Source organism: Petaurus breviceps, unplaced genomic scaffold, assembly GCF_028583685.1.
Source record: "Petaurus breviceps papuanus isolate PSGF00001 unplaced genomic scaffold, PetGlider_PUasm1.0 126, whole genome shotgun sequence".
In the NCBI taxonomy this organism is placed as follows: domain Eukaryota; kingdom Metazoa; phylum Chordata; class Mammalia; order Diprotodontia; family Petauridae; genus Petaurus; species Petaurus breviceps.
In genome coordinates this window covers 71,498,694-71,518,710 of record NW_027185655.1, presented here as the reverse complement: position 1 = coordinate 71,518,710, position 20,017 = coordinate 71,498,694, and the positions used below count along the sequence as shown (strand labels likewise).

Sequence of the window (20,017 nt, the reverse complement as noted above, 5' to 3'; positions counted from 1 at the left end):
TATGATCACTTTTCCCTCATACTTCCCTTCCCTGCTTTCCCCCTCTCACTCTAGAAACTAGTCATATTAGAATTACAATGTAACCACGGCTTTTGGAAATGATAAATCATTCTATTGCTCAATGACTCCATTCAACATTCCTTTGACCTCATCCTTCCTTATCGTTCCCCTCTATGTATTCTCACCTCCTATTGGAAGCTAAGGACTTCCAAACATAGTCTGCCTTTTGGGGTTTTTGTTTGTTGTGATGGTAATGGTGGTTTTGTATTTCTGTCATCAGTGCTTAGTAAAGTCTTTGACATATAGAGATTGACTAATAAATCCTTTTACATTCTAAAACACAAAAGATTTAAATAGTTTTAGGATTAAGAAACTCTAGCTCCCAATACTGTTCCAGTCTTATTTTATACTATTATTCTTTATGCATTCACCACTGGAGTCAAATAGGCCTACTAGCTCTTCACATGCAGTAGTACACCTTTCACTTCTTTGTCTTTGCATAAGTGGTTTCTCTATGTTGGGAAAGCTCCCCTTAAGGTAGCTCCTAACTGAGAATTTTCCTTATTTTCAAGCCATTAACAATACTCTCTCACCCTCCTGAAAATGTTGTGCATTACTTTCTTTATATTTGGCATTTAATGACATTTGTACATATTACATCACTTAATTCTATCAGTAGAATGTCCATCTTTTCCAAGAAAATCTCAACTGGGTTATGAAGAGTTGGACATGACTGAAATGACAGAAAACAACAACAAAAGGATTTACTAACTTAAAAATAAAATACTGATTTTTTTCCCTTAGGAAATGGTATAAAATATACTTTAGAAAGGTTGGAGGGTAGATATTGGGGAACATTGCTGCCTGAAACTTCAAATGGATTAAAATGAAGTATTATTTTTTTTTCACTGACAGGAGCATTTCATTTCAATAAACATGGAGTATTGAGTATTTTTAAAATTAAGCAAATGGATAATTTATCAGAAATTCATAACCCTAATTTTTTTTTTTTTGCTTTTCCACAGACATTTCCACTGGACCTAGGAGACGGGCAGCTCTATGCCTGGACAGATGGTTTGAAAAGAAAAGATTGGCATGACTATGGAAGCATTCACAAAGATGCTCTCCGTTCAGGTATGAAACTCTGAGTGAGCGAAAATGCTGTGTTACCTATTCCTTTTTTTTTTTTTTCACTTTAAGGTTAACTGATCCAAGTAGTCATCTGGCATACATTGAAATAAGTCTTAAGGGGACAGTCAAAACCAATTCCAGATGGAAATAGGCTTGTTAAAGTTTCAGAGAGTGGCGATAAGTATAGAAATGGTCATGTGATATTTGTTGCAAAGTCTTCATAATCTGTATGCCTACAGAATCTCAGAATGATATAATATGAATGAACATCAAAAGTCTACTATCTAGCCCAACCTTTTCAGTCAGTTGGTCAGTTAGTATTTTTACTAAATTCCTGTTTTGTTCTGGAAACCGTGTTGTTGTTCTTGTTCAGTCATTTGTTTTTTTTTAATTTTGGAGGGCATCCCCTTAATTGCCAATTCTTTGCCACAACAAAAAGAGCTGCTATAAATATTTTTTGTACATATGGGTCTTCCTCTCACTTCTATGATTTCTTTGGAATACAACCCAAGAAGTGGTATTTCTGGGTCAAAGGATATGAAATTACTTATACCCTTTGGGTATAGTTCCATATTGATCTCCAGAATGCTTGTATCAGTTCACAACTTCACCAGCAATGCATTAGTGTTCCAATTTTTTTTCCAAATCCTCTCCAACATTTGTCATTTTCCTGTTTTGTCATCTTAGCCAATCTAACCAGTGAGATGTGGAACCTTAGAGTTGTTTTGATTTGCATTTCTCTAACCAGTAGTGATTTGGAGCATTTTTTCATATGCTTACATATATCTTTAATTTCTTTCTATGAGAACTGCCTGTTCATATCCTTTGACCATTTATCAGTCGGGGAATGACTTGTATTCTTATAGATTTGACTCAATTCTCTGTATATTTTAGAAATGAGGTCTTTATCAGAGACATTGGTTGTAAAAAATTCTTTCCAAATTTTCCACTTCCCTCTTAATCTTGGTTACATTGGCTTTCTTTGTAAAGAAGCTTTTCAATTTCATGTAATAAAAGTTATCCATTTTGCATTTTATAATGCTCTCCAATTCTTGTTTGGTCATGAAATCTTCCCTTCTCCATAAGTGTGACAGGAAAACTATTCCTTACTTCCCCAGATTGCTTACATCCTTTATACCTAGATCATGTACCCATTTAGACTTGATTTTGGTACACCGTGTTACATAATGGTCTATGCCCAGTTTCTTTCATACTATTTCCCAGTTTCCCCATGTATTTTTGTCAAATAGGGAGTTCTTATGCCAAAACTAGGGTCTTTGTGTTTATCAAAGAGTAGATTATTGTAGTCATTGACAGTTGATTCTAATGTACCAAAATTATTCGATTGATGCACTGCTCTATTCCTCAGCCCATACCAAGCAGTTTTGATGACTGCTGCTTTATAACACAGATTAAAAACTGGTATGGCCAGGCCACCTTCCCTACCATTTCTTTTCATTAATTCCCTTGATATTCTGGACCTTTTGTTTTTCTAAATGAATTTTATTACTATTTTTTCTAGTTCTATAAAGTAATTTTTTTTGGTAAATTGAATGTTATGGCACTAAATATGTAATTTAATTTAGATAAAATTGTCATTTTTATTATGTTAGCCCAACCCAGCCATGAGCAATTAATTTTTTTCCAATTAGTCACATCTGACTTTATTTGTGTGAAAAGTGTTTTGTACCTGTATTCATATAGGTCCTGGGTTTGTTTTGGCAGGTAAATTACCAAATATTTTATAATGTCTACAGTAACTTTAAATGACATTTCTCCTTCTATCTCTTGCTGTTGGATTTCATTAGAAATATACAGGGATGTCAAGGATTTATGTGGGTTCATTTTATGTCCTACAACTTTGCCAAATTTATTTATTGTCTCAAGTAGTTTTATACTTGATTATCTAGGATTCTCTAAGTATATCATCAAAGCATCTGCAGAGAGTGATAACTTGGTTTCTTCTTGGCCTCATTTGATTCCTTTGATTTCTTTTTCTTCCCTAATTGCCACTACTAACATTTCTTCTACCAGATTGAATAAGACGGGTGATAGTGGACACACTTGTTTCACCCCTGATCTTAATGGAAATGCTTCTAGCTTCTACCCATTGCATATAATACTTGTTAATGGAGTTAAATAGCTGCTACTTATTATTTTAAGGAAGACTCCATTTATTCCTTTACTTTCTAGTGTTTTTAATAGGAATGGATGTTGTACTTTTTCAAAAGCCGTTTTTCTTCATCTATTCAAATAATCATGTGGTTTCCGCTAGTTTTGTTGTTGATGTGATGAATTATACTGATGGTTTTCCTAATATTAAACCATCCTTGCATTCTTGGAATAAATCCTGCTTGATCAAAGTGTATTATTCTTGTGATAAGTTGGTCTAGTCTTTTTGCTAATATTTTATTTAAAATTTTTGCATCTATATTCATGAGGGAGATTGGTCTGTCATTTTCTTTTTCCATTTTATCTCTTCCTGATTTAGGTATCAGTACCATATTTGCCTCACAAAAAGAATTTGGTAGGACTCCTTCTTAACTAATTTTCCCAAATAGTTTGTAAAGTATTGGAATTAATTGTTCTTTAAATGTATGATAGAATTCACTCATAAATCCATCTGGCCCTGGAAATCTTTTCCTAGGAAGTTCCTTGATGGCTTGTTTGGTTTCTTTTTCTGAGATGGGGTTATTTAAGTAATTTACCTCCTCTTCAATTCATTTGGCAACTTATATTTTTGGTAAATATTCGTCTATTTCACTAAGATAGCAAAATGTATGTGTATACAATTGGGAAAAATAATCCCTAATTTTTGTTTTAATTTCCTCTTCATTGCAGTAGATTTACCTCCTTTTTGACATTCATAATTTGGTTTTTCTCTTTAATTTTTTTTATCACATTGATTAAAGGTCTATCAATTTTATTGTTTTTTTTTCCATAAAACCAGCTCTTGTTTTATTTACTAATAAAACAGTTTTCTTAATTTCAAACTTATTAATCTTGCCTTTGGTTTTCATTATTTGTAATTTAGTATTTAATTAGGAATTTTCAATTTCTTCTTTTTCTAGCTTTTTCAATTGTGTGACCAATTCATTGACCTCCATTTTCTACAATTTATTCATGTATTCATTCAGGGATATATGCTTTCCCCTAAGAACTGCCTTTGCTGCATCCCACAAGTTTTAGGATGTTGTCTCATTATTGTCATTTTCTTGAATTAAGTTATTGATATTTTCTATAATTTCTTATTTGACCCACTCATTCTTTAGGATTAAATTATTTAGTTTCCTATTAGTTTTTAATCTATCTTTCAGTGGCCCTTTATTACATATGATTTTTATTGCATCATGATCTGAGAATGATGCATTTAATATGTCTGCTTTTCTGCACTGAATTGTGAGATTTTTCTGCCCTAGTATATGGTCAATTTTTGTGTATGTGCCATGTACCACTGAAAAAAAGGTATATACCTTTTTATCCACAATCAATTTTCTCCAGAGATCCATCATGTCTAGCCTCTCTAAAATTCTATTTGCCTCCTTAACTTCTTTCTTATTTATTTTGAGGTTAGATGTATCACGTTCAGAGAGGGGAAGGCTGAAGTCCCACACTAGTATAGTTTTGCCATCTATTTTTTCCTCTATTTCCCTTGACTTCTCCTCTAGGAATTTGGATGCTATCTTGCTTGGTGCATGTAAGTTAAGTCATGATATTGCTTCATTCTCAATGGTGCCCTTTAGCAGGATATAGTTTTCTTCTTTATCTCTTTTAATGATATCTATTTAGCTTTTGCTTTGTCTGAGATAAGTATTGTTACTCCTGCTTTTCTTTTAATTTTAGCTGAAGCATAATATATTCTACTCCAGCCTTTTACCTTTTCCCTGTGCATACCCCCTTGTTTCAAATGTGTTTCTTGAAGACAGTATATTGTAGGATTGTGGTTTTTTAATCCATTTTGCTATCCACCTCCATTTTATGAGACATTTCATGCCATTCACATTCACAGTTATGATGAAGATATGTCTCTTTCCCTCCATCCCATTCCCTCCCATGTGTATATTTTTACTTCTTCCTTCTCCCTTCCCATCCTTAAGAGTTTTCCTTCTGATCACCACCTCCCTCAGTATTCCCTCCCTGGGCCCCCCCTTTACCTACCCTATTCCCTTACTACTATTTCACTCTCCTATAACCTTCCCCCCATTTTCCCCCTTAAACAACCTACTGCCTGCAGGGCACAATATATATTTATACATAACAGTTTATGTTATTCCCTCCTTGAACCCAAACTATTAAGACTAAATTTTATACAGTGCTCCTCTCCCTCCCTCCTTTCCCTCTATTATGATGAGTTTTTCTGTCTTTTCACATTAGATTCCTACACTTAACTAATTATGTTGATCCCTACTTGAATAGAACTAGTGGGAATAAAGTTTATATGGTGTTCATCTCCCTCCATTCTTTCCCTCCATTATAATATGTTTTTATACCTTTTTGTGTGGCATAATTTATACTTTTTTACTTCATCTTTTCCTTTTTTCCCATTACAGTCCCTTTGTATCCCTTAATAAATTTTTTTAAACATCAGATTAGTTCATTTACACCCACACTATCTACCTATGTATATCCCTTTTAAATGTCATAAGAATTATATAAATTTCAAAATTGACAGGTATCAGCTTCTCATAAAGGGATGTAAACAGTTTGCTCTTATTGAATCCCATATCATGTGTGTGTGTGTGTGTGTGTGTGTGTGTATGTTTTCCTTGTTTACCTTTTTTATGTCTCTCTTGAGTCTTGTAGTTGGAGATCAAATTTTTCATTGAGCTCTGGTTTTTTCTTTTTTTTTTTTTATTAATTTGTTTGTTTACTTTTAGTTTACAGGATTCAATTCCACAATTCCTTGAGTTTCACATTTTGTCCCCCCCTCTCCCCTCTCCCCCATGGCAGCATATAGTCCAGAATAGGATCTGTAAATACTTTCACATTATACATTAGTCAGGTTATAAAGACGGATTGTATCAGATGGAATGAAAAATGGTAAAGAGGACATAAAACCAAACAAGAAAAGGAAAAAGATCAGGTATTTTGCTTCCACCTGGATATAAACTCCATTCTTTCTGGTTCTTTCTCTGGATGCACATATTTCTCTCCATCATGAGTCTTTTGGGATTGACTTATAACACTGCATTGCTGAGAAGAGTCCAGTCTATCAAAGTTGGTCATCACACATACATTGTGTCTGTAATTGTGTACAAATTTCTCCTGGTTCTACTCTTCTCACTCAGCATCATTTTGTATATGCCTCTCCAGGTAAATATGAAGACCATCTGCTCCTCATTTCTTATAGCACAATAGTATTCCATAACGTGCATATACCACAACTTGTTCAGCCATTCCCCAATTGATGGGCACCCCCTTAACTTCCAATTATTTGCCACCACAAAAAGGAGCTCTGGATTTTTCATAAGAAAAGTCTGGAATTCCCTTATTTCATTAAAGGACCATCTCCTTGCCTGAAAGATTATGCTTAGCTTTAATGGGTAGCTGATCCTTGGTTGCAGTCCTAGCTCTTTTGCCTTACAAAAGATGAAATTCCAGTCCCCATGATCTTTTAGTGTAGAAGCTGTTAGGTCCTGTATAATACTGACAGCAATTCCACAATATTTGAATTGTTTCTTTTTGGCTGCTTGCAGTATTTTCTCTTTGACTTGTAATACTGGAAATTGGCTACTTTCTTAGAGTTTTCCATTTGGATTCTCTTTCAGGAGGAGTCCAGTGAATTCCTTCAATAACTATTTTACTCTCTTTTTCTAGGACCCCAGACCAGTTTTTTTTTTTGGAAAATTTCTTGGAGGATGTTGTCCAGGCTGTTTTTTTTATTATTATTATGTATTTCTGGTAGACCAATAATTCTTAGGTAATCTCTCCTGAATCTGTTTTTTCCAGTGAGATATTTTACACTTTCTTCTAATTTTTCAGCCTTTATGTTTTCTTTGACTGACTCTTGATGCATCATAGAGTCCTTAGGTTCAATTTGACTGATTCTAATTTTTAGTGAATTATTTTCCACAGTTAGTTTTTGAAGCTCCATTTTTTGGGGGGTATTTTCTCCAGTTAGTTTTCAAACCTCCCGTCTCAGGTCACAAATTTTACTTTTTAAGGGTTGTTTTCTTTAGTGAATTTTTTTTCCAATTTGGTCAATAGAGATTTAAATTTATCTTGGACTTCTCTAATTTGGCTTTTAAAATCTTTGTTGAGCTCCTCCGAGAATGCTTTTTGGGATTGAGACCAGTTCATATTTCTTTCTGTCATTTGAGGTGTGAGTATAGAGTCCATATTGTCCTCTCAGTTTAGTAGTTCATTGTGATTGCTTATGTCCTCAATTTTTAGAGTGGATTTCTGCTTCTGGGGTGTTGATGTACCAGACTTCTCAGGGTGGGAAATAGGAGTTTGCTTGTTGACTTTGTTCTGGGTGTCTACACTGAGGCCAAGGCCAAGACTCTCAGTGTTTCCCCTGGATTACCCTGAACCTCACAGAGTAACCTGTGAGGGAGGGGTGGTCTGTCCACTTTGGGTTTCTACCTCTGTGCCTCTGGGCTCATGCTCAGGCAGGCTAAACAGCTGGTGGCAAGCAGGGCTAGTGTCTGCAGATTCCCCTGGTGGTACTGAGGAACACCTGAGCTTATGTTGTTAGAGTTTGCTGGCTTCAGCCCTCTGGGCTTTGCGATCTCCTAATGGGGGGCTTTTTGGGAGGCCTCCTGACCTTTACTTCAATATCTGGCACATCTTCAGTCACACTCTTCATCTAGGACTCCCAAGCCTGTGACTGTTTCCACTGTTTCAGGATTTTACACTGGTTGGATAATTTACCTCTGTGTTTTCTGTGTCAGAAAGGGTGATCAGAGGAGCTAGGGTTTACTCTCCAATCTTAGCTCCCAGGGGTTCTGGTAGGTGACTTTTCAACATCCAGCCTGTGGGCTGGTAGCCCCAGGAAAAGCTGTTGCCATGGGTCCTGTACTTTCTCTTACTCAGCTCCAAGTAAACTTCTCTTCTTTAGTGAGATATTTGCAAATTGCCCTTGGGGATGGTGAATCTGCTGGCAGGGGCTTGCTCTCACTCTGCTGTAGTCTGCTTTGAGGTCCTCACTGGCACAGCCCCCATGTGCTCTGAACTCCCCCTGCCCAGACCTATGTGGGGACTTACCTAGACTGGGAATCTGCCATGCTCTGTCTCCCAAAGAATTCCATCAATCTAAAGTCCATTCAGATTCACTTTTTAGAGTTTAGTGATGGAGTTCATGGAGGAGCTCAGAAAAGTTTCTGCTTCTGTTCTGCCATCTGGCTCTGCCCCTTTGTATTAGCTACTTTTCAAGTTTTGTATCATCACAATTGACTGTCAACTCATCTAAATTTTGTCCTAGTTTATGTAAAAATATTAGAAGTGGAGCAAAGAATATAACCCAGATCCTGGAGAGAGGTTAATTCTATCTATTCTCCAGTATGTGAGAACAATGAATTAGCACTCAGAGGAACTAGATTTTAATCTCAACTTTTATGGGCAAATCACAACGACACTATGCTTCAGGTTCATCATCTGTACAATGAAGGATTTTAACTATATCAAAGATTCTTTATCATGGACTATTGTCATGTCCTTTTGACAATCTGGCTAATCTTATGAGCTGCTTCTCAGATAGATACAGATATAGATGTAGATATAGATATATTTTTATAGATAGATACATATATATGTACACACACAAACACACACACACATATATACATATATAAAGAAATGCTAACTTTCAGTTATGTTAGTGAAAATAAAGAAGCATTTTTTCCAATTAAATTCAGACTCCATTCCAAATATGGAATTTCTCATAATAATTAGAAATGATAGAGGTATGTAGTTCATTGGTAATCCTGAACAAAGCAATCTCTGTACAGTGCAGGTGATCTACATCCAGATTGCAAAGTGAAGAAGTAATGAACTATGGGCATGGGAATCATCCAAGCTCACACAGATATTTAGTGATAGAGCTAGGATTTAAACCCATCTTCTTACTCAGAATCCAATACATTAATGTTAGTGAAAAGACTGTAATTAAATCATTAATTATCTTAGTTTTGAAATAACAAATAAGGTAAAGGACAAAAATATAAAATACTTTTAAAAATGAATAGGAGTAAGTAGAGCCCCATCCTTCAATGAAAATGTAAATATAACCAGACTTTGCTAATTTTCCTTCCTTCCTCCAATGTCTCCTTCTTTTTATGTTCTTTTGCCTCTCTATTTCTTTGCCTTTTCTCAGAATCTCATTCCCTTACACAAATATAGATGACCATGGCAAGTTAGCTTATTCAAGTATGAATTTGTGACTCCCCCTTTTTTTTAGTTCATCTTGCCTATCCCTGTTCCCTGCCTTGCTCTGTGACACCCTCTAACACCAGATACAGTTCATGATAATGGGGTAGGGAAAGATCAGTGGGACCACTAGGAGGAATTTAAGTTTAATCACTTTCATCTTAGAAAAAAAATACAACTCCAAGCTGTCAGTCTCAGTGTCAGTATCTTACTGCTTCACAAAGGAAAGCCATCTGAGGTAATTTCTTCACATGATTCCTTATCTTACCTCTCTCTTCAACTTCAATAAGATCAAAATCTCATATATTAAAAATGAAGTGGAACCCAGGAGACCTTAATCAGATGCCAAAGGGGATAAAACATTTCAAAAGTGTTAACTTATTTTCTCAGCTTTTGAGATGGGTATGACCTTGGTTATGAGTGTCCTTAACCCTTAGCTTCATTGAATTTTTATTTCCTTGTAAAACCAGTAAATAAGTGACAAAAAGTTTGGATTTTGTCCCAGCATGCATAGTTCTATTTTCTAAGCATATTATCTGAGCTGTAGAATGCAACAAAGTCTTTATACTTATTTTTTAGTGGACCCAGGAAAACTGTTAATATAAGAGAAGGTAATTCTTGTGTCCTTTTCCTTTTCTTTTATTAATTTTTTTTGTTTTCAACATTCAGTTACACAAGCTATTTACTTTTAAATTTTCTCTTCCTCCTTTTCTTTCTCCTTCCCCAAGACAGCAAGGAATCTGATATAGGTTCTACATATACTTTCATATTCAACATATTTTCACATTAGCTATGTAAAGAAGAATTAGAACCAATAGGATGAACCAAGAGAAAAAAGAAACAAAAGAAAGGTGGGGGGAAGACAAAGACAGAGAGAGATGGAGACAGAAGAAGAAACAGAGAGAAAGAGACACAGAGAGAGAGAGACAGAGAGAGAGACAGAGACAGAGACAGAGAGACAGAGAGAGAGAGACAGAGAGAGAGACAGACACAGAGAGAGACAGAGAGAGAGACAGAGAGAGAAACAGAGAGAATAGTGTGCTTATGTCTGCATGAATGCATGACTCCATAGCTCTTTTTCTGGATGTGGCTAACATTTTCCATCATGTGCCTTTTGGAGTTGTCTTAGAACCTTGCATTGCTCAGAAGGGCTAAGTCAAACAAAGTTAGCCCTTGTACAGTGTTGCCATTATGGTGTATGATATTCTCCTGATACTGCTCAATTCACTCAGCAACTGTTCATATAAGTCTTTACAGGTTTTTCTGAAGTCCACCTGCCTATCATTTCTTACAATGGAACAATAGTTTTCCATTGCATTCATATACTGCAACTTATTTAGCTATTACCCAATTGATGGGCATCCACTCAATTTCCCATTCTTTGCCACCACAAAAAGAGCTTCTATAAATATTTTTGCACATGTGCATTCTTTTCTCTTTTTATTATCTCTTTGGTATACAGCCCTAGAAGAGTTATGATTGGTGCAAAAGGTATGTACATTTTTATAGCCCTTTGGTCATAGTACCAAATTGCTCTCCAAAATGGTTGAATTAATTCACAACTCAAACAACAGTGCACTAGTGTTCCAATTTTCCCACATCTCCATCATTTATCATTTTCCTGTTTTTCATGTTAGTCAATCTGACAGTTGTGATGTGATACCTCAGAATTCTTTTCATTAGCACTTCTCTAATCAATAGTGATTTAGGGAATTTTTTCATGTGACTATGACAGTTTTAATTTCTTCAGCTGAAAACTGTTTCTTCATATGCTTTGACCATTTATCTATCAGGGAATGCATATTCTTATAAATTTGACTTGGTTCCCTATACATTTGAGTAATTAGGCCTTTATCAGAGACACAGGTAATAAAAATTCTTTCCTAGTTTTCTGCTTCCCTCCTTGGTTGCATTGACTTTGTTTGTGGAAAAACTTTTCAATATAATGTATTCAAAATTATCCATTTTACATTTTATAATGTTCTGTATGTATTGTTTGGTCATAAATCCTTCCATTCACTAAAAAATCTGACAGGTAAACTATTCCTTGCTCTCCCTGTTTGCTTATAATATCAGCCTTTATGTCTAAATTATGTTCTCATTTTAACTTTATGTTGGTATACAATGTAGGATATTGGTTTATGCCCCAATTTCTGCCATACTTCTTTTCATTTTTCACAGTAGTTTTTGTTAAACAGTGAGCTCTTATCCCAGAACCTGGGGTCTTTGTGTTCATCAAACAGCAGATTCCTATAATCCTTTACTCATGCATCTTGAGTACCTAGCCTATTCCACCAAGCTACCCTCTATTTCTTAGCAAGTACCAAGTAATTTTGATGATTGCTGCTTTATTATGTAATTTAAGATGTGGTACAGCTAGACCTTTTCTTTTCATTAATTTCTTTGATATTCTGGACCTTTTCTACTTCCAGATGAATTTTATTACTTTTTTCTAGCTCTATAAAATAATTTTTGTTAGTTTAATTGGTATGGCACTGAATAAGTAAATTAATTTAGGTATAATTGTCATTTTTTAGATTAGCTCAGCCTACCCTTGAGCAATTTATGTTTTTCCATTTATTTAAATATGACTTTATTTGTGTGAAAAGTATTTATAACTGTGTTCATATAGTTCCTGGCTTTATTTTTGCAGGTAAGACTCTCAAACATTTTATATTGTCTATAGTAACTTTAAATGTAATTTCTCTTTCTATCTCTTCTATTGGGCTTTGTTAGTAATATACAGAAATACCAATGATTTATTTGAGTTTAGTTCATAGTCTTCAACTTTGCTAAAGTTGTTTACTATTTCAAGTATTTTTTTTTTACTTGAATCTCTAGGATTCTCTGAGGATATCATTATATCATCTGCAAAGAGTGATAGCTTTATTTCCTCTTTGACTATTCTAATTCCTTCAATTTCTTTTTCTTCTCTTATTTCTACTACAATACTGAATAGCAGTGGTGATAATGGACATACTTGTTTCACCCCAAATCATACTTGAAATGCTTCTAGCTTATTCCCATGACAAATAATGTTCTCTGATGGTTTTAGGTAGATTCTACTTATCATTTTAAGGAAGCCTCTATTGATTCCTATGCTCTCTCATGTTTTTAGTAGGAGTGGGTGCTATATTTTGTCGAAAGCTTTTTCTGCATCTATTGAGATAATCATATGTTTTCTGTTAGATATGTTGCTTATGTGGTCAATTAGGCCAAAAGATTTCCAAATATTGAATCAATTGTACATTCCTGGTATAAATCCTACCTGGTCATACTTTATTATTATCTTGATAAGTTGCTATAATCTGTTTGCTAATATTTTATTTAGAATTATTTTATCTATATTCATTAGGAAAATTGGTCTGTAATTTTCTTTCTCTGTTTTGACTCTTCCCAGTTTAGGTAGAAGTGCTATATTTGTATCATAAAAAGAATTTGGCAGGGCTCCTTTGCCTGTTTTCCCCAAGACTCTATATAGTATTGGAATTAATTGTTCTTTAAGTGTTTGGCAGAATTCACTTCTAAATCTATCTGGCCCTGGATTTCTTTCCTAGAGAGTGAATTGATGGTTTCATCAATTTGTTTTTCTGTGATGGTGTTATTTAAATACTTTTCTCTTTATTTTAGAAATCTTGGTAATTTATATTTTTATGAATACTCATGCATTTCTCTAAGATTGTCAAATTTATTTCTATACAGTTGGGCAAAGAAATTTCCAATTATTGTTTAAATTTCCTTTTTTTTCGTGGTGAATTCACCCTTTTCATTTTGAATCTGGTAATTTAGTTTCTTTCTTATTTGTAATCAAATTAACCAAAGTTTTGTCTATTTTTTCATACAACCAAGTCTTAGTTTTATTTATTAGCTCAATAGTTTTCTTAATTTCAAATTCATTAATCTCTCCTTTGGTTTTCAGTATTTCTAATTTGATATTTAAATGGGAATATATTTTTTTCTTTTTCTGTCTTTTTTACTTCTACGTCCAATTCATTGATGTGCTCTTTCTCAATTTTATTCATGTAAACATTTAGAGATATAAAGCTTCTGCTAACAACTGCTTTTGCTTCATTCCATAAGGTTTGGTATGTTGTCTCATTAATATCATTCTCTTGGATGAAGTTAATCATTGTTTCTATGATTTGTTGTTTGACCTACTCATTCTTAAGAATTAGATTATGTCATTTCCAATTATTTCTTAGCCTCTAATTCCATGGCCCTTTATCACATGCAATTTTTATTGCATCATGATCCAAAAAGGATGCATTCAAAATTTCTGTCTTCCTACATTGGACTTTGAAGATTTTATAACCTAGTACATAGTCAATTTTTTTTGTGCAGGTTCCATGTGCCACTGAGAAAAAGGTATGTTCCTTTCTATGTTCATTTAATTTTCTCCATATCTAACTTTTCTAAAATTCTATTCACCTCCTTAACTTCTTTCTTATTTATTTTGTGGTTAGATTTATCTAGTTCAGAGAGGAAGAGGTTGAGGGTCCCTACTAATATAGCTTTCTTGTCTATTTCTTTCTTTAACTCCCTTAACTTCTCCCACCAAGAATGTGGATTTCTTTTCCTTTTCTACCCTGTTTTCTGTGACTTTTCCCCACTTCCTGTTTTCCCTTGCTTCTTTCAAATCTTGCGTAAAATTCTAACCTCTGCAGGAAGCCTTCCCATATCCTCCTTCAAGCTAGAACCTGCCCACTGAGATTACTTCCAATTTAGCCTGTAGACATTGTTTTACATAGTTACTTACATGTTGTCTCCCACACTGGAACATGAGATCCTTGTAGACAGGGATTTTTTTGCCTCGCTTTATGTTACTGGTGCTAGTTACTTTTTGCCTCACACAAAGTAAATACTTAAATAAATGTTTGTTGACTTAAATGGATTACCACATGGAAAGCTTAATAAGACATGTTGGGAGAGGCATTTAAAATAGTTCCCCTTCTTCTTTTCCCAGTAACAAGAAGAAAAGGAATTAGTCAGTCACAAACATTTATTAAGCACCTACTACATGCCACCATAAAACTAGAATCAGACCCAGTGGTAATGGATATGTTTAATATCAAATATTATATAAGTTACATTCCTTTTATTGTGTTTTTTTTTGTTTTGATGAGGAGAGAGGTTACATTAATTCAGTTATCAAGTTTGTTTTCTACATATTTATAATGCTTAACCATTCTAAGCATCACATTCTATCTATAACTAATGAAAAATAGCAAGCACCCTTGGGGATATATGTGCCCCTTACTATTTATACATGTGAATTCTGTATGTATTGCTTTACCTAGGCCATATTTTTGGTCATAAACTACATGATATTGAATATCTTGAAATTATTTTATTGATAGAATAGACATTTTAGTTTTTATCTCATCTATTTTTCAGAAAAATGTGAAATGCTGAAAAAAAATGTGAACTGCTGGGTTTTAAACTCCTTGAGGGCAGGCATCATTTATTATTTGTTGTGGTACCTTCTTCAGGAATAATAGATACTTACCAAAAGCTTTTTTTTTTGGTTTTCTTTTTAAATGAAAGATGACTGGATTGTTGTTAAGAAAACAGTGCTCAGCAAAAGCATTTTTAAACAGTTGCTGTTCACGTCTTATTTCTATTGAGGAGATTGAAGCCCATAACCTTGAGAGTGAAAAGTGATGCTTATCATATTTCAAATTCCTCTATTTCTCCTAAAAATGTTATGATCCTTCTGCTTCTCAATCTTTTACATTTAGATTTCTGATCTCAGTATACAATTGAAATCAAAGTTACCAATGATCTTTTAACTGCCAAAGCTGATGAATATTTTCCTCAATCCTCTTCTTTCTGGACCTCTCTGTAGCATTATCTCCTCATGTTTACTCTTCCCACTATGAGCTTTTATTATGCTTTTGTCTTTTGGTTCTCCTTCCTACCTAACCTGTTCTTCACTATCTGATTTCCTAATTCGTTACCCATAGCATTACTTCTGTTTGCCACTGTAAAATTGCCTCAGATCCTTAGTCTACTTTTATTCCCTTTATTCTTGTGTGTTGACCTCATCAACTCACATTGGTTTAATTATCAGCACCCTAGTCTCTATCTCCTAAGCTCCAGTCATAACTAATGAATTGACCACTTTTTAAAAAAAATTTTCAAGCTAGATGTCTCATAGACATCTTAAAATGCCCAAAATACCCAAACATGCCCAAAGGAGAACTCATTCTCTTACCCCTAATGCCTATTCCTTCAAAACTTTCCTAATTCTATCCAGTGAATAATTATTTTTTCCAATATTGCAAGTTTGCAACCTTTACCTTATTCTTGTCTCTTCCCTCTCTCTCACTCCACTTAACTAATCAGTTGGCAAAATGTGTAATGTCTAATCCCATAATATTTTTTTCATCTGGGTTTCTTTTTTCTTGAATTACATGATCATTGCTCTACCTTATTATCACTTGTCAGATGGTCAATTGCAGTAGGCTTCTTATTGGGTTTTCTATCTTAATGCTCTTCTCTCACTCCAATCAATCTTCTGCAAACTGTTAAAATGTTTTTTTTTTTTCTTACTGACTATATTGCTCTTTTGTTGAATAAAGTCCAGTGTGTCACTCTTGCAAAATGTTTACATTCCTACATGGGAAGATGATACTTTTAAATCTTGAAAACTCTGTCTTTATTATGACAACTAGAAGGTGGGGGTACAAAATGACATTAATGTGATAAAAAAAAAACTAAGGGGTGAAAAGGGATTGTAATGGAAGAAGAGGAACAGAGAAGGCAGAAAAGGGCAAATCATATCACATGAAGAGGCACAAAAACATTTTACACTGGGGGGAAAATGGTAGGAAGAAAAGCATTGTTTGAACCTTACTCTCATGTAATTTGGTTCAAGGAGGGGGAAACATAGGTAGGTATAGTAATCTAACTTGCCCTATAGGCAGTAGGAGAAGATGGGGGAAAGAAAAGGGAGGAGGTGGGAAGGGATAAGGGAAGGAAGGAGTAATAAGGGAAAAGGGAAAGAAAAGGGAGAGCGTTGATAGATGGTAGGAAATATCAAGGAAGTCACTGGTCAAAAGCAAACCTCTTTTTAGGAGGGAAAGGGAGAAAGGGGAAAAAAAAGCATAAACCTGGGAAGAAAAGGGGGTAGACCAGGATGGAGAGGGAGACACAGATATTAATCATATAGATGAATGTGAATGAGATGAGCTCACTCATAAAAGAGAAGTGGATAGCAGAATGAATTAATAACCATAATCCTACAATATGTTGTTTACAAGAAACACATTTGAAACAGATGGATACACACAGGGTAATGGTGAAAGGCTGGAGTAGATTATATTATGCTTCAATTGAAGTAAAAAAAAAACAGGGAGAGCAATCCTGATCTCAGACAATTCAAAAGCAAAAATACATTAAATTAAAAGGGATGAGGAAGGAAACTACATTCTACTAAGAGGTACCATAGACAATAAAGTAATATCATTACCAAATACATAACCATTAAGTGGTATAGTATTCAGATTCTTGGAGGAGAAGTTAAGTGAGTTACAGGAAGAAATAGACAGTAAAACTACTCTAGTGGGGGACTTCAACCTCCTCCTCTCTGAAGTAGATAAATCTAACCACAAAATAAATAAGAAAGAAATTAAGGAAGTGAATAAAATTTTAGAAAAGTTAGATATAGTAGACCTCTGGAGAAAACTGGATGGGGACAGAAAAGAATATAACTTTTTCTCAGTGGTACATGGCACCTGCACAAAGAATGACTATGTACTAGGGCATAAAAACTTCAGAAACCAGTGCAGAAAGGTAGAAATATTTAATGCATCCTTTTATATCATGATGAATAAAAAAATTTATATGTAATAAAGGGCCATGGGAAGATAGGCTAAAATTAATTGGAAATGAAATAATCTAATGCTAAAGAATGAGTGGGTGAGGCCTAAAAAAAGCTTTAAAAAGTGAGAGAAATTCCACTTAAAATAATAATATATAATATAAAATGCCTGGGAGTTACCCTACCAAGACAAACCCAGGGATTATATGAACAAGTTTACAAAATGCCTTTCACAAAAATAAACACAGATATAAACAATTGGAGACATATTAGTTGTACATGGGTAGGCTGTACCAATATACATTAAAATGATAATTCTATTTTGGTTAATTTCCTTATTCTATGTCATAGCAATGAAATTTCAAAAGAAGTGGAACTAGGAAAAATAATAACATAATTTACCTGGAAGAACAAATGGTCAAGACTATCAAAAGGATCAATTAAAAACAATGTAATGAGGGAGTGGAACCAATATGACAGTGTAGGAGCAGGAAAATTCCATGAGCTCCCCCCTATTATTTGGGTGTACTTACTGAAGCCTCCACAGGTTCTGGCACCTGGTCACACACACTAGGATCTCCACCCAAGACAGCAATCCAGATCCAAGCAGGTTAAAGGAAGAGCCATTACCTCTCAGAATGGTTTATAACCACCTCAAATACCTATAAAATATGACTCTAAACAAACTGGAGAGCTATAGAACCCACAAAGTGACAGAGAGAAACAACTCTCCCATTGAAGGCAGTCCAGCAGGCCAGCAGGACAGATCCATCACAGTGTGCTGGGAGCAGAACCTAGCTCCATGTGAACCCGTGGTTTTAGCCTCAGGGCTGCCCCAACCAGCAGGGGCTGGAGGAACTTCAGGAGAATGGATCACCAGAAGCTATGGTGGTTTCCAGAATTATCAATCCGTAAATGTCAAAGGCAAAGTAAAAAGTTAGTGTGGACTTTGAGAACAGGGGTTCTGAGAGTGCAGTATGGCTTCTGCCCCCCAGAGAGAGAAGCAGCTAAGGCACAGTGGCAGCTGCCATGTGGCTGCTTCAGAGCTCCTGGCCTGCAGATTGTAGGGGGACCAAGTAACCATTCTGAGAGGTAATGGCTCTTCCTTTAACCTGCTTGGATCTGGATTGCTGTCTTGGGTGGAGATCCTAGTGTGTGTGACCAGGTGCCAGTACCTGTGGAGGCTTCAGAAAGTACACCCAAATAATAGCATTAGAAGCTGTGAAAATCCCAGCAATTTGGGACAAATATCTCTGCAATCTGGAAGCAGAGTTCTACTATGACAAAAAGCTCAAAAGTCAAGCAATTGAGTGGCAACATGAGCAAACAAAGGAAGAAAAGCAAGCACAGCAATCTACCTTTATATTCCCTTTGCAGGGACAAAAAGGATAAAAGCATGGGATGGCAGGAAGACAAATAAGTCAGAACTCCTGCACAAAAAGCTTTCAAGAAAAAAATGAACTGGTTACAGGCCATAGAGCAGCTAAATAAGGATTTTGAAAAACAAATAAGAGAAGTGCAGGGAAAATTGGGAAGAGAAATGAGAATGATGCAAGAAAATCATGAAAAACAAGTCAACAACTTGACTTAAGAAAATAACACCTTAAAAATAGACTAATTAAAATAGCAAAAGAGGCTCAAAAAGCCAATGAGGAGAAGAATACATTAAACAGCTGAATTTTCCAGATAGAAAAAGAATCTCAAATGCTCACTGAAGAGAATAATTCCTTCAGAATTATATTGAAGCAAATAGAAGCTAATGACTTTATGAGAAATGATGATACTATTAAACAGATTCAAACAAATTAAAAAATAGAAGGCAATGTGAATTATCTCCATGGAAAACCACTGACCTGGAAAATAGATGTAGGAGAGATAATTTAAAAATTATTGAACTACCTGAAAGCCATATAAAAAAGGAACCTAGAAATCATCCTTCAAGAAATTCTCAAGAAAAATTTCCCTGATGTTTTAGAGGGCAAAATAAAGGTCAAAAGAATACATCGATCACTTCTTGAAAAAGATCTCAAAAAATATACCCCTAAAAATATAGCCATGTTCCAAAATTCCCACATGAAGGAGAAAATATTACAAGCAGGCAAGAATAAATAATTTGAATATGGTGGAAACATCATCAGGATAATACAGGATCTAGCAGCTTCTATATTGAGGGATAGAAGGACTTGGAATATAATATTCTAGAGGCCAAAGGAGCAAGGACTAAAACCAAGAATCACCTACCCAGCAAAACTGAGTATCATGTTTCAGGGGAAAATATGGTCATTCAGTGAAATCGAGGACTTTCAAGCATTCTTAATGAAAAAAACAGAGTTGAATAGAAAATTTGACATTCAGGTACAAGAAGCAAGAGAAGCATGAGAAGGTAAACAGGGAAAAGGAATCATAAGGAACTTAACAAAGTTGAAGTATTTACATGCCTACATGGAAAAATGATCATTGTAACTTAGGAAACTTTTCTCAGTGTAAGGATAGTTGAATGGAATATAAATGTGTGTGTGTATAAATGTATGTATATGTATACATATATACATACATATATATGTCTATATAGGAGGGTATATGGGCATATGAATAAATATGTGAGTGTGTGTATATATGTGTACAGGTATTCATAGGCAGAGTGCACAGGATCAATTGAATAGGAAGGGATGATACTTAAAAGGCGAAATTTTTTTG

At 34.8% G+C, this 20,017-nt stretch overlaps 1 protein-coding gene across 1 annotated transcript in view; it reads left to right on the top strand.

Annotated features, from left to right (window-relative positions):
* Nucleotides 1-253: 253 nt before the first annotated feature.
* The window catches only part of GALNTL6 (polypeptide N-acetylgalactosaminyltransferase like 6), a 226,156-nt gene continuing 206,392 nt past the window's right edge, over nucleotides 254-20,017 (top strand). Inside the window, exons 1-2 of the mRNA XM_069100484.1 lie at nucleotides 254-286; nucleotides 1,026-1,134. Of these exons, the coding sequence (XP_068956585.1) occupies nucleotides 254-286; nucleotides 1,026-1,134 (142 nt within the window). The remainder of the gene's footprint in view (nucleotides 287-1,025; nucleotides 1,135-20,017) is intronic.